Source organism: Eurytemora carolleeae, unplaced genomic scaffold (genome assembly GCF_000591075.1).
Source record: "Eurytemora carolleeae unplaced genomic scaffold, Eaff_2.0 scaffold1354, whole genome shotgun sequence".
In the NCBI taxonomy this organism is placed as follows: domain Eukaryota; kingdom Metazoa; phylum Arthropoda; class Copepoda; order Calanoida; family Temoridae; genus Eurytemora; species Eurytemora carolleeae.
In genome coordinates, this window is record NW_019397245.1 from 44733 (window position 1) to 69600 (window position 24868).

The 24868-nt window shown below is 30.7% G+C and overlaps 1 protein-coding gene and 1 long non-coding RNA gene across 2 annotated transcripts in view; both read right to left on the reverse strand.

Moving 5' to 3' along the window:
* Nucleotides 1-513: 513 nt before the first annotated feature.
* On the reverse strand, nt 514-786 carry LOC111713000 (uncharacterized). Its single transcript, XR_002767576.1, has 2 exons — nt 676-786; nt 514-619 (listed from the first exon to the last, which is right to left on the reverse strand). It is a non-coding gene; the product is annotated as an uncharacterized LOC111713000 (long non-coding RNA).
* Nucleotides 787-4180: 3394 nt separating this feature from the next.
* LOC111713003 (facilitated trehalose transporter Tret1) overlaps nt 4181-24868 on the reverse strand; it is a 29792-nt gene continuing 9104 nt past the window's right edge. The window contains exons 3-17 of the mRNA XM_023487780.1: nt 22538-22623; nt 20207-20256; nt 19328-19400; nt 18387-18476; nt 16200-16252; nt 15677-15731; nt 12917-12990; nt 12157-12239; nt 9464-9531; nt 9073-9135; nt 8009-8074; nt 7591-7644; nt 6724-6836; nt 6241-6331; nt 4181-4253 (exon numbers count right to left, since the gene is read on the reverse strand). Coding sequence (XP_023343548.1) covers nt 4181-4253; nt 6241-6331; nt 6724-6836; nt 7591-7644; nt 8009-8074; nt 9073-9135; nt 9464-9531; nt 12157-12239; nt 12917-12990; nt 15677-15731; nt 16200-16252; nt 18387-18476; nt 19328-19400; nt 20207-20256; nt 22538-22623 — 1092 coding nt within the window. The remainder of the gene's footprint in view (nt 4254-6240; nt 6332-6723; nt 6837-7590; nt 7645-8008; nt 8075-9072; nt 9136-9463; nt 9532-12156; nt 12240-12916; nt 12991-15676; nt 15732-16199; nt 16253-18386; nt 18477-19327; nt 19401-20206; nt 20257-22537; nt 22624-24868) is intronic.

Consider the following 24868-nt stretch of genomic DNA (forward strand, 5'->3'; position numbering starts at 1 on the left):
TCAATTCCCATGTTTATTGGGACACACTGTTTCAATTTAAAATGCATTCATTGCAATTTGCATGGTTTCTCATATAAAGTGGAAAACATTGGTTATATTTAGAATAAAGATACTTTTAATACAATAAAAGAATATAAATTAAGACGACATTTTGTATAAAGATGTCATTTTAAAATGCCAAATAAATTTGAGAAACTGCCACAAAGGATAAGGCTTCAGAGATGACTGTACGGTAATAGTTTGACTCTTTTTCGATCTTAAATTCAGGGTTCCCTTCATCCTTAAACTAGCGTTGTTGACTTTAAAATGAAATAAAAGAGATCTAATGGTATTTCTAATCTTTATTTATTAGAACAAAAGGTTATGAAATATTTTCCCAAGTGGGGCTTAAATTGATTGGTTTAGAAATTAATAAAGAAACTATAGACGAATATCAGTTAGAAGGTGTTTGTAGAACTTCATGATGGTGATGCAGATCATCAATCTTGACGGCAGGCTTTCTCACAACTAGGCTTAGTCTAAGGGAGAGAGATTGCGGACTTATCCTGTATACAGGATAATGGAAGGAAGTCTGGTTCCGCCCGGATCTCTGGAACATTGCGGAGCGAACTATTGTTACCTTCTCCTGCGGAGCGAACTATTGTTACCTTCTCCTGCGGAGCGAACTATTGTTACCTTCTCCTGTGGGAGGGAGAGATTGCGGACTTATCCTGTATACAGGATAATGGAAGGAAGTCTGGTTCCGCCCGGATCTCTGGAACTTTGTGGAGCGCGGAGCTAGGTGTAAGCAGTNCAGTAAACTAATTTGATGTTTATCTAGAAAGGATGGATGAACAAAGGAACATATATATATATATATATATGAATTAAACACCGCTATACCGGAAGGTAAAAATACCACGCTATATGCATAGATGAATTAAAAGTGAATGAAGGAAGGATGAATGAATGAATAAAAGGATGAAAAAATGAATGAATAAATAAATAAATGAAATATCTTCCTGTATACAGGAATAAATGAATAAATAAATAGATAAACAGATATATGAATAAATTAATAAATGAATAGATGAACAAAAGAATGTATAAATGAAAAAATGAGTAAATAAATGAATAAAAGGATGAATAAATGAATTATTTACCTGAATATAGGATTGAATGAATCCTGAGCTAGGAAGGAGAATAATGAGAATGTGAGAAGACAGAGAATACTGGGAACAGTTCATCATTAATCATCATTAATAATGTTTCAAGAAAATCCGAACACTTTGTTTTGGTTTGGGAGTTAGAATTTTTGCCACTAATATTGCAAATGATATGGCCCTTCAAAGCATGAAGGTCATTGCAAACATTCATTTGATGAAAATGTAAGTAAGTAAGTAATATTTATTGCACAATAACATGTTAACATATTAAAGTGGCAGGAGATATACAATTCGCAGGATTGCGGTTTACAACGTAGATCTCATAATACAGTCTTTAAAACAAATTTTACATTAACAAGAAAATAATCCATTGGTAATCAATATATTTTTCATAACATGAATGGAACGTACAAGGTGGCGAACTTATGTGCTGGATGGCTGGAAAAGAGTCTCGATTATTAGCGGTCCGACAATTATTTCTGAATATTGTAAATGTAGAAAGTAATTAGCCCTGTAAACCTGTTTGACGCAATTAGAAAGTAAAAGTTTAAACAGCTGATTGTTAGAAACAGTTAGCAGACCGATGTGCGTAATAAATGAAATTGCTTAGTCGGGAAGAATGTATGAGTTGTTAATATATTTAGTTGCTATGCAAAACAACTTTTTATATGTTTGTTTTAAAATGCAAAAAAGTTCAAAGAAATAGATGATAAAAAACAAAAGCAAAAAAACACTCTAACATTGTATACAATTGCTTAATCGCCATCGAAGAAACTAAGAGACCTAATTCGAATTTAATGAATTTGAGCCGCGTCTCAAATCCGTCAAAAACCGGTTTCAATTGAACGCCGGATTAAATCTTGAAACATTAAATATAATTTAAAGTGAAAACAACCATATTTGAGCCGCGGCTCAAATTCTTTAGATTTGGCCTCCGATATGTAGAATTCCAGACAGTCGGAACGATTCAAATAGCAATCGGAGTACTAATAAAATCAAATCTAAAATTCCCCCTTTTCCCTCATGAACAATTGGGATTCATTATTGTTTGTGATATTTATATTGAATTTTTTACGAAATCTTTATGTCATAAATAATTGGTTTTATTTTATTAAAAGTATTGTCAGGTTACAGCTATGTAATAGTCTAAATATCTTTGAAATACTATTAAAAATAATCGAATTCGCATTAATGATGAATTATATATAGTGAGATCCACAAAACTGCGTAAGAGGAGGACAATGTTTTAAATCCATTTTTGATTCTTGAAACTCACAAACCCATTGTCCCTGGACCCTGACTTCCTACTGGTAAGACAATTTAAAATCTAACAACATCAAATACACATACGATTCTTAAATATCCACTTCCACGGGCATCCACATACCTAGCTCTATGTCGTACACGACTAGCCGGTGCAACAAGGTTGACGCGGCCAGGCTTTATGCTTCATTGGAGCTAGAAAGATCCCCACCACTCAATGCGGAGAAATTGGGGTACGGAAGATTATACTTAAACTTGTATAATAATAATGATGTCATCCAAGGATAAAATAATCATGTACATGTCATATTTCAGTATATGAATACATATATATACATATATTAAATCTATATACAGGCAAACCATAAATACATCTATCTATCTATCTATCTATCTTTCTATCTATAAGCACATCTTTTACACGTAAAATTTACATTTACTATGCTTATTCATATGCACGCGTGTTTAGTGCATATAAAGGTGTACATAAAGGGTGTCACAGAATAAATTAAGGTTGTACAATATGCAGTATACAGGGTGATGTATTTTCCAAGGGTATAGCCAATAGTACAGGGTGTCCCATCTTTAAGAGTGTCCCAATACAGGGCGAAGTGGAATATTTAAAGATTATAGAATAAATAAATTTCAAAGTATTATTTTTCAGATCACCCTTTGCCAAATACAGCATATGGTTATTAGGCTTTAAACCTGCATTTTATGTGTAGAAATACCATTAAAAACTAGACAATAAACACCCTGAATAAAATGTTTAGGATTCTTACTACGCAATTATAAATATAAAACTGAGAGCATTATAAAGTGGAATATGTGAATAATGAATATATTGCCAACGCTAAGCGGTTGAAACGAAAAAATGCAGAAGGGTGGGAGGGGTGGGGCGTTTAATTTTAGAAGATTTAAGAAACAAATATTTGGATTTAGTATTTAATAGTGAAATTGCCATTACTGATTTTTCTATCCAATTTTTAAATTTTAGAAAATTGTTCTGAAAAAGAAGAAAATAAGATTGGGAAAAAATCAGGATAATTTTAATTTTACAGTGCATATTTGTTCAGCAAGAGCGCAAATCCAATATTTTAAATCCTCAATGATTGTCCATTTTGAAGTGATGATTTTGAGAATCAGTTTTATAAAAATTTTACAAAGCGATGGAGAAAAATGTAACAAAATTTTATACAGTAAACTAATTTGATGTTTATGTACATATTTCTCGTTAGAACGTGTTCAATAAATAAATTTCAGAATCAATAGTTTCTTTTTCATCATTAACTTGATTTTCTTATGCTCTATGATTTTTTTTGCAGATTTCATCAAATTCTACAAATGTCGTCTTTTCATTAAAAAATTCCAGAAAATCTGCAAAAAATGGTTTTGAACATTGAGAGATTGAGGACATTAGTTTCATTACAGGCGAAGTACCCAGCTTCGCCTAGAAAGGATGGATGAACAAAGGAACATATATATATATATATATATGAATTAAACACCGCTATACCGGAAGGTAAAAATACCACGCTATATGCATAGATGAATTAAAAGTGAATGAAGGAAGGATGAATGAATGAATAAAAGGATGAAAAAATGAATGAATAAATAAATAAATGAAATATCTTCCTGTATACAGGAATAAATGAATAAATAAATAGATAAACAGATATATGAATAAATTAATAAATGAATAGATGAACAAAAGAATGTATAAATGAAAAAATGAGTAAATAAATGAATAAAAGGATGAATAAATGAATTATTTACCTGAATATAGGATTGAATGAATCCTGAGCTAGGAAGGAGAATAATGAGAATGTGAGAAGACAGAGAATACTGGGAACAGTTCATCATTAATCATCATTAATAATGTTTCAAGAAAATCCGAACACTTTGTTTTGGTTTGGGAGTTAGAATTTTTGCCACTAATATTGCAAATGATATGGCCCTTCAAAGCATGAAGGTCATTGCAAACATTCATTTGATGAAAATGTAAGTAAGTAAGTAATATTTATTGCACAATAACATGTTAACATAATAAAGTGGCAGGAGATATACAATTCGCAGGATTGCGGTTTACAACGTAGATCTCATAATACAGTCTTTAAAACAAATTTTACATTAACAAGAAAATAATCCATTGGTAATAATCGTAAGAATCTTTTCATTATAAATTTGTAAACCCTGTAATAATTATTCATCATTATTCATTTCGTTATTTTTTTTAGGAAATAAAGAGTTTTCTGCATTATCGATTTTGATTCGTGGGTTATACCTTGTCTATCTGTTCATCGTCAGAATCTTGTTCCTTTGCGACAACAAGCATCACTAGGACACCAATTCCGAATTTTAAACTATTTTGTTAAATCAAAAGTGTAAAAGGAGTTCTTATTATATGAAAACCCTTGGCTGTTTTCAAGACAATGTCAGGTTTTCATTTTCGAATATATTCTGAATTTCATTCATTGTCGCGTTTTTGAGACAAAACCCACTTTCCCGTTTTTGAAAATAATCCGCAATTCAAAACAAAACTTATTTTCATAACTTACAGAATAAATCAATGAAAGTATAAATTAACTTATTAATAAATTAACTAATTAACTGATGAATTATATTTAGAATCTAAGATACTCATGTTATTAGTTAAAAAAAGAGAATAAAGTTGATTTAATTTTCCTGTATTTTAAGCAATCAATTTCCCACATTTCTAACTAAATCTACATTTTAAGGAGCAAATCAAATTAATATTTTCATTTCTCAATGCCGTAATGTTTTTAAAATTACAAAAGATCAATGTGTTTTATTTTCTATTTTCTATTTTGTTTATATTTTACCTTTTCAAAAATCTTGTCTTGTGACGTAAGTGCGTAAACACTTGAAAAAATACATTGATATGAATTCGAGTAATTGTTTCAATATCAGGATATGTTTCAAAAACGCGACATGAGCTGAAATAGAGTAATTGTTTCAAAATATGGATATGTCCGAAAATGAAAACAAGAATCATCAAAAACTACTTCTCTCACCTTTTAAAAGTTGACATTTTTAATTTCAATAAATAGTTTTAGCCATTTTTAATAAGTGTATGGTGCAGTTTTGTTTAACTCAGATTGGATTTAAAGATATATACGCTTGAAAAAGATAACTTTGCAGATTTGGCCCATTTCTAACACTCAGTGTTAGAAATGGACCAAGCGTTAGCTTTGGAACAAATTTCCCCTGCAATAACTAAATCAAATTACTTATTTTGGATGATAAGAATTAATTTCTATTTCTGAACCTATTCCTGGACAACTAATTAGTTTACTGTAGTTTAATTGTCACATTTTTCGTTGACGTTATTGAATAATTTGAATAAAACTAATTATCATTAGTATAATCCCTACAAAATAGACAATCTATGAGGATTTTAAAACTGCTTTTGCGCTCTTGCTGAAAAATTATGCACCGTAAAAACGTCTGATAGGCCTAAAAGGAATCCTAAAAGATTTCTCAATAATACTGCATTCTTAGTTCAACTACCATACATTGCTGGTCAATTCCTTCTTGATATAAGTATACGGCATTGAAACTTTTTTCCGAAAAGTACATCTTTTTTAATTCATAAACTATTTTCATAAATTCATAAACCCAAGGATTTTCTAAAAAAATCAGTCAATTTGGTTCAGAAATTTGACCATTCTGACGATGATGATGATTGAAGATGATTATGATGATGATATCAATGATGATTATGATGAGGATATTAATGATGATTATGATTATGATGATTGTGAAAATGTAAATGCTGATGGCGATGATGATGATGTTAATGATGATGTTCCTGAGTGTAAGGGAGAGGAGGTACATGTTCCTCCTCCTGAACTGTAGAAGAAGGCGGGCTAGTGTCAGAGAAGCTGCTAAACGAAATAAACCTGGAAATCAAAATAAGGATGAGTAATATAAGAATTAGTTTGAAATCAAATAGGACAGATTATAACAGAGTTTGTTGGAAAATAAAGAGAGGATAAATAAAAACAGAGTTGGTTGGCGATCAACAAAGAATACATTTTTAGCAGAGTTGGTTGGAAATCAAGAGATGGATAAAAAGTATCAGAGTTGGTCGGAAATCAAGAGAAGATAAAAATAACAGAGTTGGCTGTAAATCAAACAGAAAATTTAAAATAATAGAGCTTTGTGGAAAAAGAAAAGGTGTTCCTGCTTGAAGTATTGTATTCAAAACCACAAACCCTTCTTAGTTTTAATCAGACTAAGTGTAACGTTCATGATTTCATATTTCCGTTATGTGATGTATGTTTATTGTTACCTATAGTTATAGCTGACATGTATGCTAATCCTGATGTTTTGTTAGGACCACCTTCTACATTTATATCCTCGCAGTTTATTGTCATATTTCCGATATTCTCGGTATTATTCGCTCTGCACATAGAACACAGTTTAAATAGAGGTCAAACAATATCTTTGGAGGTCAAACAACATCTTTGGAGGTCAAACAATATCTTTGGAGCTCAAACAATATCGTTGGAGGGAAAACAATATCTTTGGTGGTCAAACAACATCTTTGGAGGTCAAACAATATCTTTGGAGGTCAAACAATATCTTTGGAGGTCAAACAATATCTTTGGAGGTCACACACTATCTTTGAAGGTCAAACAATATCTTTGGAGGTCAAACAATATCTTTGGAGGTCAAACAATATCTTTGGAGGCCAAACAACCAAATTCATTGTAAAAAACGCCTTTGTATAATAAAGTTAAATGCCAAACTTGACGGTCAAACACCCGAATATAAAGGTCAAATAATACACTTAGAGGTCAACAATGCATGTGGAGGTCAAGGAGAATATTTAAGGTCAAACAAAGCATTAAGAGATTAAAAATAAATATATTGGAGGTCAAACAACAACTTTGATGTCAAATGACAAGTGGTGAAACAACATATTTGGAGGTCAAACAAAACAATTGGAGGTCTGACAACATCTTCTTGGTCAAACAACTATATTTTTGATATCAAACAACACATTTAGAGGCAAATCGCCACAATTAAAGGCCAAACAACAGATCTTTAAGTTTGACCGCCCATTTTGAGGCGAACATTTTAAATAAAGATTAAACTAAATAAGTAACTCATTCAAGTGTCAACACATTTGTCTTTTTTAAAACTGTTCTTGTGCCTGAAAACTTCGTGGAATATTTTAACAACATATGCCCTTATAACAGTTACACCACTGCAGTTTAACCATTTTCAATATTTTTATCACATCTTTCGTATTTTTTATGGTTTCCAACGGAATCGATAAATAGTTTCCAGTGGACTCGATAAATAGTTTCGCTAAAATTTTCTATAATTTATCGATTCTGCATTTTGGCAACTTCTTTCGTAAACATTCAGGAAAATTGAATATCGCGGAAAAACAGATATTGTATAAAATGTTTAATGCAATTTGCGCGAAAAATGTTTGCTTAAACTGTGAAAAAAATCACTAATTATGCTATTGATAATGACAGAATTAATAATAATAATAATAATAATAATAATAATAATAATAATAATAATAATAAGAATATTTAAAATTTTGAAAATGTCTGTTCCTAAATTGTTGAACAACACTGAGTATTATTAGGATGAGAAAGGGTCTGTACACATCTGGATGCTTTCTGAGTATTAAAAAACTTTAAAATGTTAATAAAAAATGTGCGGAATTTAATTTTACAATTGGAACGTGCGGGAAATGTGACGTTTGAAAATGGTCTAGGCAATCCAAAGAAAAATATTTACAAGAACTCTTAAAGCGCGGCGGGGAAAAATTGAAAATTTTTTCAAACCAATACATTATGCAATTATTATAAAAGATTTACACCATTAGGTTAAAAAAAGATCATAAAATTAGAGTTTGTGGCAAGTTCATGTTTTCTTCACGGGAGAGCACCTGTAGAGTAGTCAAACATTCCCAAGTAACAGCCAATTGAGGAAATTATGATGTAATAGTTGTAATGCGAATTATATATAATGTTTGTTATGAGAATTATAGATAATGTTTGTAATGGGAATTACGGATAATGTTTGTAAGGCAATCATGATGTAATGTTTGTAATGGAAATTACGTGTATGTTTGCAATGGAAATCATGATGTCATGTTTGTAATGGGAAACATGAAGCAATGTTTGTTATGGGAATAATGATGAAATGTTTGTAATGGAACTTAAGTGTAATGTTTATATTGGAAATTATATGTAAAGTTTGTAATGGAAATCATGATTTAATGTTTGTAATGGGAATTATGTGTAATGTTTGTAATAAGACTCATGATATAATGTTTGTAATTGGAATCATGATGTAGTGTTTGTAATGGGAATCACGATGTAATGTTTGTTATAAGAATAATAATGTAATGTTTATAATGGGAATCACGATGTAATGTTTGTTATAAGAATAATAATGTAATGTTTGTAATGGGAATTATATGTAATGTTTGTAATGGAATTCATGATGTAATGTTTGTAATGGGAATAATAATGTAATGTTTGTGTTGGGAATCACGATGTAATGTTTGTAATAAGAATCATGATGAATGTTTGTGATGGGAATCATGTTCAAATGTTGTAAGGTTATAAAATTTTAAAAAAAATGTTTCATTAAAGGTTTTAAAATTTTCCTGATATTTTGTAAATATTCACATTTGCTTCTCCTCTTCCTCTGGATTTTATTTAAACTCTCACTTAACAAAAATTTTATTTTAAAAACCTGAAATAATTTTTTTTGTCTGAAAATTGTTATAATTGAAATTTTCTCAAAAGAACTAAGAATTTTGTAAAAACGTTGATTTATTTATTGTTTTCATAAATGTTTTGTAACGTTTGACGATTGAATTTATTTTACATAAAAAACTGAACACTCCCTTTATCTTTACTATTTAACATTGTATTTTAAACTATTTTATCTCGAAAAATTTAAAGTTTTAATATAAAAGGTCAACAACACCAGGTTGCAAAGATATAAGGATTATAAAATAATTCTTTAAGGTAAGTAACTATTTCCTTTTATACCTGAGCAGTAATACTTCTTGGCGACTTTTAAATTCAGATCCATACAGGCGTTTTAAGCTTAACTCAGCCTATACATTCAATACTTTTAAATTCAGATCTATACAGGCGTTTCAAGCTTAACTCAGCCTATACATTCAATACTTTTAAATTCAGATTCATACAGGCGTTTCAAGCTTAATTCAGCCTATACATTCAATACTTTTAAATTCAGATTCATACAGGCGTTTCAAGCTTAACTCAGCCTATATACATTCAATACTTTTAAATTCAGATCCATACAGGCGTTTCAAGCTTAACTCAGCCTATATACATTCAATACTTTTAAATTCAGATCCATACAGGCGTTTCAAGCTTAACTCAGCCTATACATTCAATACTTTTAGATTTATATCAATATAGGTTTAACAGGCTTGACTCTGTCTTAATATTCAATACTTTTAAATCAAGGTAAATGCAGGTTTTAGATGTTTAACTGTGCCTTAATATTCAATACTTTTACATCAAAGTAAATACAGGTTTTACAGGCTTAACTCTGCCTTAATATTCAATACTTTTAAATTTAGGTAAATACAGGTTTTACAGGCTTAACTCTGTCTAATATTCAATACTTTTAAATCAAAGTAAATACAGGTTTTATACAGGCTTAACTGTGCCTTAATATTCAATACTTTTAAATACAGGTGTTTCAGCAGTGCATAATAACCAAAGAGAATAGAATATATTTTAGAGTGGAATTTAGACAATCCCTCGGTATGAATTTTGTCAGTCTCTTTCAGCCTGAAAGGGAGTTCAAAGTAAATCATGTAAATGTTTACAAATTATAATACAGTATGTTCCCTAGACTATCCATTTCAATTTCGATTTTTTAAAGCTGTTAAATAAACTATATAAAATGAATTAGGTGAATAAAAAACATCATTTGATTTATAATTATAACGGAAAATCATCGTTTGTAAAGTGAAAGGCATAGAGTCTATGTGAAATGATCATTGGTCAATTATGAAACCAACCTATTTCATAATTTGTTTTTTTATATTAATTTTAGATTTTCTATAAAATGATGTTCCAGGGCCCAAGAGGTTGTATAGCACAAATATGTGAAGTACACCTGCAGTATGGAAACAGTACAACAAAATGGCCGTTTTACACTTTTAAGCAAACTTGATGAATTGATGTAGCGCTGAAACAAATACTATAGAATTAAGTGAAATATGTACATTGAAAAATGTATGTTCATCATATGAAGTTATTTAAAAAATTTAAACTTAAAGACCTTTGCTGCAAAGATTGCAATGGTCAGTTCACATTGGTACTCTTAAAAGCTTTGTCTGATCAAGTATGAATTAGATATCCATGTTTACAATTTGGATTACTTATTATTTAAAGTAACTCGCCAATTTCTACTGCAGGAAAACATATAGGAATTGTCAGAATTAAAAAACTTTTAAACCATAAAAAACAATATATCACGCATTATTGATCATATAAATGTTTCAAGAGTACGGTAGTGAATCAGACTTTGCTATCTATGCATATAGCAAGGTTATAATGCAAGGAAAGTTATTTCAGAGGTGTACTCATCTTTTGTACTGCAGTGTACTGTCTCTGGGCGGTAATGTAAACACAAGACGAATGTCGAAGCCTGAAATGGGATCCATCTATATCTATCGGATACTTAACGAACACTGATGCACATAGTTTTGTTTACAACTTCCGCCCAGAGAGAACTGGGTTCAATATGTACGCAGAGTATACACAACTGCAATCAACTTTCCTTGCATTATAATCTTGTGAATATAGGGTCCCTTGTAATTACGCTTACAGTCAATTTAAATCTAACAGTAGTCATCCTTTTTTTACAGTTTTATGGGAATTAATGAAATAGCTTTTCTCTTGTTACTGAGTCGTGTTTTCTCCAACTTTTTAGTTCCCAGTCAGAGTATTTATTTGTTTTCTTCAATAATTATCTTTCAATGATTCCTATTTAATCTTAAAGAATTTATTGTTAGGAGGGCTTTGGGTATGTAAGAAAAGTCAGAAAATTTCAACAGCCTCAGACCAATACTTTTTGAGTTACGTAAAAAAAACTACAGGGGGGGTCAAATTGACCCCCCCCCAGCAGGAATAGGATTAACTCTTTAATGGTTGAGATATTGATCCTATACTGGTTGAGATATTAACCCTATACTGGTTGAGATATTTACTCTATACTGGTTGAGATATTAACCCTATACTGGTTGAGATATAAATCCTATACTGGTTGAGATATTAACCCTATACTGGTTTAGATATTAACCCTATACTGGTCGAGATATTAACCCTATACTGGTTGAGATATTAACCCTATACTGGTTGAGATATTAATCCTACTCTGGTTTAGATATTTACTCTATACTGGTTGAGATATTAACCCTATACTGGTTGAGATATTAACCCTATACTGATTGAGATATTAACCCTTTACTGGTTGAGATATTAACCCTATACTGGTTTAGATATTAATCCTATACTAGTTTAGATATTTACTCTATACTGGTTGAGATATTAACCCTATACTGGTAGAGATATTAACCCTATCTGGTCGAGATATTTTTGTTTATTTTCATAGTTTGGAAGGAAAGACCATTCTTATAATATTTATGATATAATTTAAAGAATCAAAAAAATGTTTGTTCAATTTTTCTTTTGTTTACCTTTTTATGTTGCTGCTTTGATACAAGATAGATTGGAGATTCAGGAGATAGAATACAACTTATTAGAGCTAGAACTGGTATCACTAAAAAACATAGCAATCAATTAATCAATTAATCAATTTATCAATTTATGAGATAAAATACAGCTGATAACAGCTAGAACTGGTATCACTAGAATACAAAGCAATCAATTAATCAATTCAGAAGATAGAATACAGCTAAGTAGAGCTAGAACTGGTATCACTAGAACATATAACAATCAATTAATCAATTAATCAATTAATGAGATCATCAAATACTGCTGATTAGAGCTAGAACTGGTATCACTAGAACACACAGCAATCAATTAGTCAATTAATCAATTCAGTAGATAGCAACCAGCTGATTAGAGCTAGGACTGGAATCACTAGAACATTTAGTAATCACTAGAACACATGGCACTTAATTAATCAATTCAGAAGATACAATACAACTATTTAAAGCTAGAACTGTTATCACTGAATACAATGCAATGGATCAATTAAATGAATCAATTAAAAAAATGATCATTTCAAAAAAATTATTAATCAATAGTAATACAATGATACAACTTAATTATAACTATTAAGTATTAATGTTTTAATTAACGTTAAATCAGAAAAATCAATTCAATGTAGCAACGCAAACTTTTAAATATCAAGTATACAGCTAAGTTAATTAAACAATTTGGATATTTTCATTATCAAATCAATCAATCAATAAAACAATTAATCAAATTTACCTAGACCAATGTAAGCAATCGTCTTCCATCTGTAGAATAGACCCAGAGCATACACTAGTACACATCCAGTACATCTATAAAATAAACTAGTACACATCCAGTACATCTATATATAAACCAGTACACATCCAGTAAATCTATAAGACAAACCAGTATTCAGCCAGTACATCTATATAATACACAGTACACATCCAGTACATCTCTGTAATAAACTAGTACACAGTCAATACATCTATATAATACACAGTACACATCCAGTACATCTCTGTAATAAACTAGTACACAGCCAATACATCTATATAATAAACCAGTACTCAGCCAGTAGATCTATACAATAAACTAGTACACAACCATTACATCAACATAATAAACTAGTACACAGCCATAACATCAATATAATAAACTAGTACACAGCCAGTACATCTATATAATAAACTAGTACACAGCCAGTACATCTATATGATAAACTAATACACAGCCAGTGCATCTATATAATAAAATAATACACAGCAAGTACATCTATATAATAAACTAGTACACAGACAGTACATCTATATGATAAACTAGTACACAGCCAGTACATCTATATAATAAAATAATACACAGCCACTAGATCTATATAAAACACAGTACACAGCTAGTACATCTATATAATAAACTAGTACACAGCCAGTACATCTTTATAATAAAGCCCTTCGCTCATATATATATATGTCAGCTTATAGCCAATAGGCTGGACCGAATGGGCCGACATTTTTTAAGAAAAACCCATGGGTACCCGGGGGGTATTAAAAAATCGTAATTTGAGTTTTTTCAAAATCTTTTTTGTTTAAATTAGTTTTTTTTAATTCCACAAGCAACGCCGGGCACTTTAGCCAGTACAAATAATAAACTGGTACATTGGCAGTACATCATTAACTAGTACCAACCATAACATCAATTTAATAAACTAGTACACAACCATGTACATCTAGATAATAAACTAGCACACAACTATTACATCAATATAATAAACTAGTAAACAGCCAGTATACATCTATATACTAAACTAGCACACAACCATCACATCAATATAATAAACTAGTACACAGCCAGTACATCTATATAATAAACTAGTACACAACCATTACATTAATATAATGAACTAGTACACAGCCAGTACATCTAGATAATAAACTAGTACACAACCATTACATCAATGTAATAAAATAGAACACAGCCAGTACATCTATCTAATAAACTAGTACGCAGCCAGTACATCTGTGTAATAAACTAGAAAACATATATTCAATAAACTAGTACACAACCAGTACATCTATATAGTAAAATAGTACACAGCCAGTACATCTATATAATAAACTAATACAGAGCCACTAGATCATTATAATAAACTAGTATGCAGCCAGTACATCTATGTAATAAAATAGTACACAACCAGTACACATATAAATAATAAACAAGTAAAGCCAGTACATCTTCATAATGGAACTATAGGAAACATCCAGTACATCTATATTATAATAAACCAGTACATAGCCAGTACATATATTTATAATAATCCAGTACAAAGCCAGTACATATATATATTAATGTAGAAAAAAACTCAAATTTTGACTTATTTTGTCAAATATACAATAACCCCGAACACAAACAGCAACTCTACATGAGATATAAAATATTTGTCATGAACACTCCCTTTAAGAACTGAAGATGTTGATTGTATGGATTAAAGAATTAGATTTAATCCTAGTAATATTTTTTACCCTTGCATAAAATTATCATGGCTCTGGTGTTTAAAGGCTTCAAGTTTATGTGAATCCATTAAACTTGAACTATACTAATAAACTTAAACCATAAAACCCAGGATATATTCTGTAAAAATTAGAATTAGGATATAGTTTTTTGTTGTAAAGTTCATTAGGGCTTTAAACAGACTCATAACATGTTAGAATAATAAACATGGATCAAAGAATGAGAAATAGATTTAGTTTACACACAGGGTTTCACATAAAGAATCAGATATAGATTTAGTTTACACCAGGGTTTCACATAAAGAATCTGATATAGATTTGGTTTACACACAGGGTTTCACATAAAGAATCTGATATAGATTTAGTTTACACACAGGGTTTCACATAAAGAATCAGATATAGATTTAGTTTAAACACAGGGTTTCAAATAAAGAATCAGATATAGATTTAGTTTAAACACAGGGTTTCACATAAAGAATCAGATATAGATTTGGTTTACACACAGGGTTTCACATAAAGAATCAGATATATAGATTTAGTGTACACACAGGGTTTCACATAAAGAATCAGATATAGATTTAGTTTACACACAGGGTTTCACATAAAGAATCAGATATAGATTTGGTTTACACACAGGATTTCACATAAAGAATCAGAAATAGATTTAGTTTAGGTATTCTTAAATGGTTTAAACTTGATTGTAAAGGGATAAATTAAATGTTTATAAACAACTAAGGCCATCTTCTATTTTAACTTTCAATTGTGACTCTATTTGTGAGAATCTTCTTTTTGTACAATATAAAACAAAAACAAAACAAACAAACAAATTTTAGATTTATTGATATTTCGTCGTGGATTTTCAAAATTTTACTGAATTAAATATTTTGGAGAAAACTTTTTGAAATTCTGAGGTCCCACACAAAATTGTGGCTCCGGTTCAGCTGGTTTGATGTGTATTAGATACAAACAGAAAGACAGACTAGGAAAGTGTATATATATGGATTCTTACCTAAGTACACTTTCAAGAACTGAGTATGTGCCTCTCATCTCAACACTGGAAACCTCTATACATTATTTTAATGACAAATATTTCGAATTTGTTTCCAAATATTTCTTTTAAGTAATTGTCAACTTGTAATAACTATATCCCTGTAAAGTTTGAAAAACACCCTATACTGAAATAAAAAATGAAACATCATCTTTGTTTAATCCCCAGTATTGATGTTTCTGTCTACTTGTGCAGTTAGTTGAGCCTATTTCAATGTTTTTTTTTATGAAAATCCGCCAGTTTTGTGGCTTAAAAATGTTTGAGAATTCGTAATTTCAAACTGCCATAAGCAAAATACAAACATTATGTTAAAAGTATAGATGAAATAGAATTGTTATTGATATTTTTTCATTCAAAGTAGATTGTTTCTTTTTATCTATTATTTATAAATATTTCACCAAAATTTCATCGTAATTTTGCGCTAGGCTAAATGCAATAAATGCGTAATAGTACAACAAAAATATTCTTATTCCTAAAGAATTACCTATTGTATAAACTGTTGTACAAATAAGTGCATGACTCACTCCCACCAGAACTCTATTGGAAACAAATCAATCAATATTTTTTTTTTGCAGATTTCAACTTTAAAAAAATCATTTTTTGATTTTTTGTTTTAGTGTTTCCAAGTTTATTTCAATAGAGGGGGGGGGGGCAGTTTTTCCTTATTAAAAACATTTAGATATTTATTTTTTTGCAAACCAAGACAAGATTACAAATCGAGTCAGATTAATCATTTCAAATTTAAACTGAATTAATTGAAGAATAATAAATTCATGAAAAATAATCAAAATCACACAGTTCAAACTTTTTAAAAGAAGTTATTAATCTTTTTACGTTTAAAATGCAAAAATATGACAACATTACAACATTTTATACTTTAGGAGATAACTCACAGCAATGCTGCGTAATAAAGACGATTTTGACAATCAAAGACTCCAGTGTATGCAATGTATGAAATGTATGAAATGCATACCAATGCAAATAAAAAGATTAAATATACGAAACGACACTATATGTATAACATATGTAAACTGTTATATATGTAATCTAATACCCATCATCCTTCCCACCCCGGCCCCCCTTTGTCATCCCATTCTTTAATTCTAAATTCTAAAATGTTGCTGTCATTTGTCAACCCTTTTCAACTTCATTTACCCTTCCCCTCATCTTAGTTCAAATACATTGGCTCACTAAATAATCCTTGTAATGTGCTCGAATATAATGTTAACGACATTTTTATTAAAAAATGTCATGTCTATAGTTCACATCAAAACTGAATTTTTTTTGTTTTCTTTTGATTTATTTTTAATTGATTTAAAAATTAAAAGGAAACATGGATTTGATTTTACTACAGGGTTTCCCACGAAACGTGACGTACTTGAAATACGACTTGAATATCGTTTTTGATCAGAGATCTTTGTCCACATCTAAACGAACTTTTTCATTTCTCTAGTAATTTTGGAATTGCAAAGACTCGGGCAATTTTGTGATGATTAATTCAAGAACCCTAATTCTAAAATATAGTTTTATAAATGAAAGCGGAAACATATTTTACAGATTAAAGACAGCCTTCAAGTCGTGTTCTTACTGTCATTTTTAACAGGACACCGGGAAGTAGAATTGATTCTTCAAGATTAAAAATAAATGTCTGATATATTGTATAAAGTTTTTTTTCAAACGTTCGATCTGTTGCATACAGGGTTACCCACACAGAATGAGAATTAATTGAGGACCTAAAATCACTAAGAACAGTTTTTATAGAGATTTATCAGTTAACCCTATTCCAAAAAGTATTGGTCTGAGACTGTTAAAATTTTCTGACTTTTCCTAAATACCAAAAGCCCTCCCTATAAAAACATGGCTTTAATACTAACTGCCTGAGTCCTCAGGCACACTGCCTGAATGACCGCTTTTTCCTGTGACAAACTAAATCTTTGTTTTGACCCATTTTCACTTGTCAGATTTTGATAAAATTTAGCTTTTTGGAAAGCCTTTGACATAAGGAAACGAACTGCACAAGTTTTGCGATAAAAAATTGCAAATTTTTTATCGCAAAACTTGTCAAAGGAAATTTGCACATTTTTAGTTTTTCTTAATCAGGTTATTTAAAATTTTGCAAAAATTTTTGCATATTTAAAATGGCATGGTCAAGGACTTTTCCAAAATGTATAATTTTTCATTTTTGGACAAATTTTTTTTTGCAAAACTTTTTACTATATAACTGGATTTTGCGATAAAAAACTCAATTTTGGCAAATTTGCAAATTGTTTAGCTGATTCTAAAAGTAGAGCACAAGAGCTTTCCAATGATGTATCATTTGTCATATTTGGACATCAAACAGGGGATTTAGAGGGGGGGGGTTTGTCAAATTGACCCTCCCCCAGCATATCCTGGTTTTCAAGTACCCCAGCAAATTACTAAATCCTTGGCAAAATTTCTTAATGTAAGAAGAAAATGAACGACTTTGATTTCATGTCTTACTCTCATTGCACTGAGCAAAAAGTAATAAGCTTATTGATATATATTGGGAATGCCAAAAAAATTATAAATTAATTTCAATTCAGACGTCTCTGAAGTCTCATCCTTTATGAGTAACCCTGTAGTAAACGATGAAAAACTGAGATTCTATTGATCAATTGAGTGTCAAATTAAATGATTAATTGATTGGTTCCTGGAAGCGTAAAGAATATAATGGTTAGCGGCAAGCGCGGCAAGCAACCACGAGATAAAGTAAGGAAAGCAGCAGAGAACCAAACAACTCCTGTAAAAATAATAATTACATTAATAATACAAAATAATTTTAAACGCCTTGTCCCATTTTCTCTTATAGGTCTAAAATTGATTTTTTTCCAAACGAATTAAGTACCCTATGAAAAAAAGTTGCAAATGTAAAGAAAGTTAAAATTGGGAAGTTAATGTTGGGAAGTTAATGTTGGGAAGTTTATTTTGGGAAATTAATGTTAGACTTTTTATTTTGGGAAGTTGATGTAAGGAATTTAATGTTAAAAAGTTTATTTTGGGAAGTTAATGTTAGGAAGTTAATGTTAGGAAGTTAATATTAGGAAGTTAATGTTAGGAAGTTAATGTTGGGAAGCTAGTATTGGGAATTTAACTTTGGAAATTTAATGATCTTGGAAAGTTAATGTCAGGAAGTTAAAGTTAGGAAGTTAATGTTGGGAAGTTAATGTTAGGATGTTAAAGTTAGGAAGTTAATGTTAGAAAGTTAACGTTGGGAAGTTAATGTTTTAGGAAGTTAAAGATAGGAAATTAATGTTGGGAAATGGTTTAGGTAAAGTAATGACACATATGTTACACCTATATTACACCAATTTGACACCTGTATAAAACATATGTAACAACTTTGTGACACCTTTGCTACGCTAATTTTAATTTTATACCAGTTACCTATTATGAGACAACTATGTGACACTAGATAACTATGTCACACCTATGTGACAAAAATGTGAACCTTTGAGCCAAAAATATGCCACCTGCGACAACTGACACAAATGTGACAGCTGTACGACACTAATGTGTCAGCTGTACGACACTAATGTGTCAGCTGTACGACACTAATGTAATACCTTTATGACAACTATATGTATGACCTACCTTGGTCCCCAGCGTTGTTGTATAGGTCCTGACAGAACACAAATTATGGGTGTCAGGATATTGTCCAAACTTACTAAAATATTATTAGATTTATTGAAGGGACTGTAAAGGTAAATGAAAGGGGGTATAGGCTGAAAGCTAGTCACTTTAGCTCTCGATCGCGACCCATGAAAGTTATATCTGATGTTCCTATCTCGAGAAATTTTAAAAACATTAAAACATATGTGTTTTAAACTTTTAATTTAAAATTGTCTGAAATGAAAATTAAAAATGTGAACATAATAATTTTGAGCACAAAATTGTATTTCATGTTGATTTTCTATTAAGTTTGATCTAATTCTTATCTTTCCAATATTTCCAAATTAAATTAAACACAAGCCTCAAACTCAATTTTCTATTCCCAGAGTTTGCGATTAAAAATGGCTCGGGTCTAATCTGTCGTTGGGTCTTATTTACGGCTTGAGCTTTCGGATTCAAGCTGCATCTTATTTTCCACAGAGTTGAGTTCAAAAAAGGTTTAATATTTTATTTGGTGGATTTTCATGGTAGGAATTGGCGCATTCCGGGTTTTTATGAGAACAAGACTCAACATTGGTGTCTTATTCTCCACTAAAACCAACTAAGGTCGGTTTTATTTTCATTGGGCCTAACTCCTTAAGTCGAGCCGAAGATCTTGCAGCTGTCAATCACGTGACACAAGCTGTCGTTCGAGTTGGCTCGAAGATTGGGTCTTAGAGTTGGGTTTAAGAAATTACGACTCGAGCTAGAAATTTTGAGTTTTCAGAGGATTGTTTTGGGTGTTTTATATTAAACATAAATCCAATATCAAGCAATTTAAAAAAAATTGACTATTTTGGAAATATTTATATAAATTTTTACCTATCCATGATTCCTGATCAACTGTTATATTAAACTCGGAACAGTCCTCACTAAAAATAAAAAAAATTAAAATAGAAAAATTATAAAATTTTTGGAACACTTAAAATCATGAAATAAAAAATTTAAAATCTTCTAAATAGAAAGTTATTTTGAAAACCAAAATTTGGCAAATAAAGAAAGTTAAGTAAAAAAAAAATTATTAAAAAAAACGTTGACTGCATTATTTCATGGCAACTAAAACATACACATTTACTATGAAAGCAGTTTAAAGTTCAATCTGTTTACTCAACTTACAGATTAATAAATTCTAAAAAAAAGCGTGTTAGTTCAAACAAGTATTTTGACAGTATTTCCGACATTTTGATTGGCATCATTTTTAACAATAAAGGGATCCTGTCAACGTAATTTCAAGTGCCCCAGTATTGAAAAGTTGCATGCCCGGTTTACAACGGTACCCTTTCAACATAATAACGATGATGATTTCAAAATTTTTCTATTTAAAAACTTAATTAGTCTGTCAAAATCCGATATTGTATCTGCAACATAAATTCCTAAGTCTTGCTAAACGATCACAATTTGAAATTTTTTGCTAATTCTCTTTTAATGAGGAGCGTATTAAAAAAGATATTTAAAATTTTAAGATTCTAAAATTTTTAGACCAACACACGATTGATTTCGAATTGAAGTTCATGCATTTTGACCCTCTTTGAATTTAGTTTACAGTCCCTTTAATAATTAGAACTTTGACAGCCTGGAATATAGTTTACAGTCCTTTTAAAAATTAGAACTTTGACAGCCTGGAATTTAGTCTACAATCCCTTTAATGATTAGAACTTTGACAGCCTGTAATATAGTATACAATCCCTTTAATGATTAGAACTTTGACAGCCTGGAATTTAGTATACAATCCCTTTAACAATTAGAACTTTGACAGCCTGGAATTTAGTATACAGTCCCTTTAAAAATTAGAACTTTGACAGCCTGGAATATAGTTTACAGTCCCTTTATTAATTAGAACTTTGACAGCCTGGAATATAGTTTCCAGTCCCTTTATTAATTAGAACTTTGACAGCCTGGAATAAAGTTTACAGTCCCTATAATAACTAGAACTTTGACAGCCTGGAATATAGTTTGCAGTCCCCTTAATAATTAGAACTTTGACAGCCTGGAATATAGTTTACAGTCCCTTTAATAATTAGAACTTTGAAAGCCTGGAATTTAGTTTACAGTTCCTTTAATAATTAGAACTTTGATAGCCTGGAATTTAGTCTAACCGTTTAAAATCAATTTCACCGGTTTTTGTTTATCTAAAAAGTTCATGATATCAGAATGAACGATTTCTAGTCTTTTACGATGACATATTTATCAAATGTCATGAGTTAAAACGATAAAAGGGGAGAAAAAAGGGGGGGGAAGGGGTCACAAAAACGTGTTTTAATGAAAATGGAGAGATGGAGGGGGTGTGGGGGATAATATGAAAATAATATTTTTTTCTTTAGTAATCCCCGTGTTCGATAAAGCTTCATATTTAATCTCTATCAATGATTTGAGTTTTTTATTCCTAATTAGTTATCATTGATTCATTTAGTTAATAATCTTTATAGTTGATTATTTTTATATTTTTAAATAAATACCGGAATTATAACGGTATATTTTAAACCTATTAATGTTTACCGACGGCAGTTAAACTACGTGTGTTTATCTCTAAAATGTTACGTAAATTTCCGGAAAACTGCAGTGTTTGCAGCTGAATTTACATACATATATTTCTCAAAAATTACGAATATTCTTTGCACAAAGCAATGAAAATTATTTAATCAAAACATCTATTTTATGCGACAAAATGATCAATAATTACAAGCGTTAGTATTTGTGATGTTTAGTGTTTGGGATGTTTAGTATTTATGATTTTTAGTATTTGTGATGTTTAGTATTTGTGATGTTTATTATTTATGATGTTTAGTATTTGTGATGTTTAGTATTTGTGATGTTTAGTATTTGTGATGTTTAGTATTTGTGATGTTTAGTATTTGTGATTTTTAGTATTTGTGATGTTTAGTATTTGTGATGTTTATTATTTATGATGTTTAGTATTTGTGATGTTTAGTATTTGTGATGTTTAGTATTTGTGATGTTTAGTATTTGTGATGTTTAGTATTTGTGATTTTAACGACCTTAATTTTATTAACATACATTCCGCTGTTAACACTTGTATTTCGCAATTAATACTTTTTCCGTTCGTTAACAGACTCTTCCGTTAATTTGCGGAACTCTCCGCTCGTTAACGAAGCGTTGCCCTAATGTCTAGTGGGACCTGCTGTACATATTTACCGTAGTTGAGGAGTAAGTATAGCTGGGAAACCACTGTTCATTCCATAACAGATCTGTAGCAGATAAACAGGAAGGAGGGCTAGAACCTAAACAGAAAATGTTAATAATAATGACAAATAACAATTAATTAAACAAATATCTATATAATAAAGCTCTTCGCTCTTATCATATATGTTTATGTTACACAGTTGGCTAAACAGCTGGACCATATTTGCTAAAAGAAATCGGGTCTTTTTTCTAAATTCGATTTTTTTTAACGTTCGAGAGTTTTTTATAACCTGATGTTGATATTTTACAGTTGAAAATTCGAATTCTTTCATCAAGTTGTAAAGATTAAAAAAAGGTGGAAACAGTTTTAAAAATATTGTCGTCTTCGATCTGGAATATTTTGTGTTAGAGTTTCCAGCGAAATGGGGAGATCGTTCTAGAATAAAATTATCATTCTTAAAGGGAATGTAAACAAATTTCAAAAAGAGATGCGAGTTGTGAGTTCATGTACTCAGTTAACCCCCTGCTGGGGGTCGCTGGGGTAACCCTGAAACCTTGAACAGGCTTGGGAGGGGCGTTTGGCTCCCCCTGTCGTTTTTTTGTGTTAGCATTGTAAATTTCAATGAATAGTATTTTAAATGATTTTTGTTAATTTTTTGTTTTGTTTTATAAGGTAGGGTTCAGGGCGGAAAAAAGTCCTATCAGTGAAAAAAAAATCTAAAATAGCCCATAACTTTTTTGTGACTAAACTTACAGACTGTGTTTCTGAAAAGCTCTTAAAAATGCATGTAGAAACTTGTGTCACACTTTGATATTTGTTCAAAACAAAAAAAAAATTTTCTTTTTTTTACCCTTTTTTAGGCTTTGAAGAATTGGGCCATGAACATGCACTTCAACCCTAAAGCTATTCTATAAGGCCTTTTTCCAGGGGTGGGGGGCGCCAAACGCCCCCAGGCTTTACATAGATTCAGACCCCCCAGCCTTTAAAGGGTTAAAACCAGGATAAGCCTGGGGGGGATGGGTCAAATTGACCTTTCCCCTCTAAATCCGTAGTTTTAAAATTAAATGTGAATATATATTATACAATTTGGAAAGCTCTTGAATAAGCCAATTAAGATATGCCAAAACACAAATGGGTTTTCTAAAAAATGCACTCATTTAAAATTCGTAGAGTGAACATCTGTAATTTGTGAAGCCTCCCTTTAATGTCAATTTTAAATATTGATGTTGAGTGAACATTAGATATATACCTAATCAATCCTAATGAACTAACACGCCAACAAGACATTTAAAGGAGTGGAGGTGGATGAGGAGGAGGGACAGGGGGGGTCACAGTATGAAGATAAAATATTTTCTAAAATACAGATAGTTATCAACCATCTTGGACTGTTCGGTTGCCAGGCATAGTGTCAACTTGTTTATTTATTTATTCATCCTGCATTCATCCTGATCATTCATCCTTCATTCATCCTTCATTCATCCTTCATTCATCCTTTCTATCCTTCCTCTTCTTTTTTTCGATCACCAATCCCGCATTAAAAATTTGCATACAAAACTTCATCAAGAAGTATAGGTTTTGTGCTGTGCTTGGGATCCGGATTCAAGTCCACTGGATCCGCGACATTTTAACTCTAAGGATCCGGATCCGAATAGATGTGCGGATCCATGGAATCAATGATCAGCAATATACCTTCCAAATCACTGTATAAAGGTAATCAAAGTTTATAAAAAAACAAAAAATTGAAAATTTCTTTAAATTTTCCGAAAAATTCCCAGCTGGATTATAGTTGATAAATAAACGTTGAAGGAATGAGAAGATGTGATATGCATTATGCATGATTGATGAATAATGTTTAAATTGGTTCTATACTTGATGCTTGTTTTCATTCTGGGAGGTAAGGCACGTGGGAGCAAGGGGGGACGAGGTTGATGAATAAGCTGGAAATAATTACATTGTAATTTTCTTTGAAATTTGATTTTATATTTTTGCACAGATCCTTACTGATAATAGTGCAGAAACGAAGCGTGCTTTGCAAAACTTCAAGATTTGCGAAGAATTGATTTTTTAGGTTTGCAAATAAGAATATGATGGAAGCTGACAGCATCAATTAATCCATTGAAATCTGAGCACTATGTGTTCAGTAATGTTTAAAAAAGGAAAATGACGTCATCCAAGTGTCCAAACAGAAATTGATCTTTACTACATTTATATTACATAATGTAACCAGGCATTTTAGACGCTTCGCGGCACTTTCTCCTGTAACAGTTTGAGATTTTAATAGTTACTTTCCCAGCAGCCCTTTTTTTAATGCATTTGAAAAGAAATAATTTTGCGAATTTTTC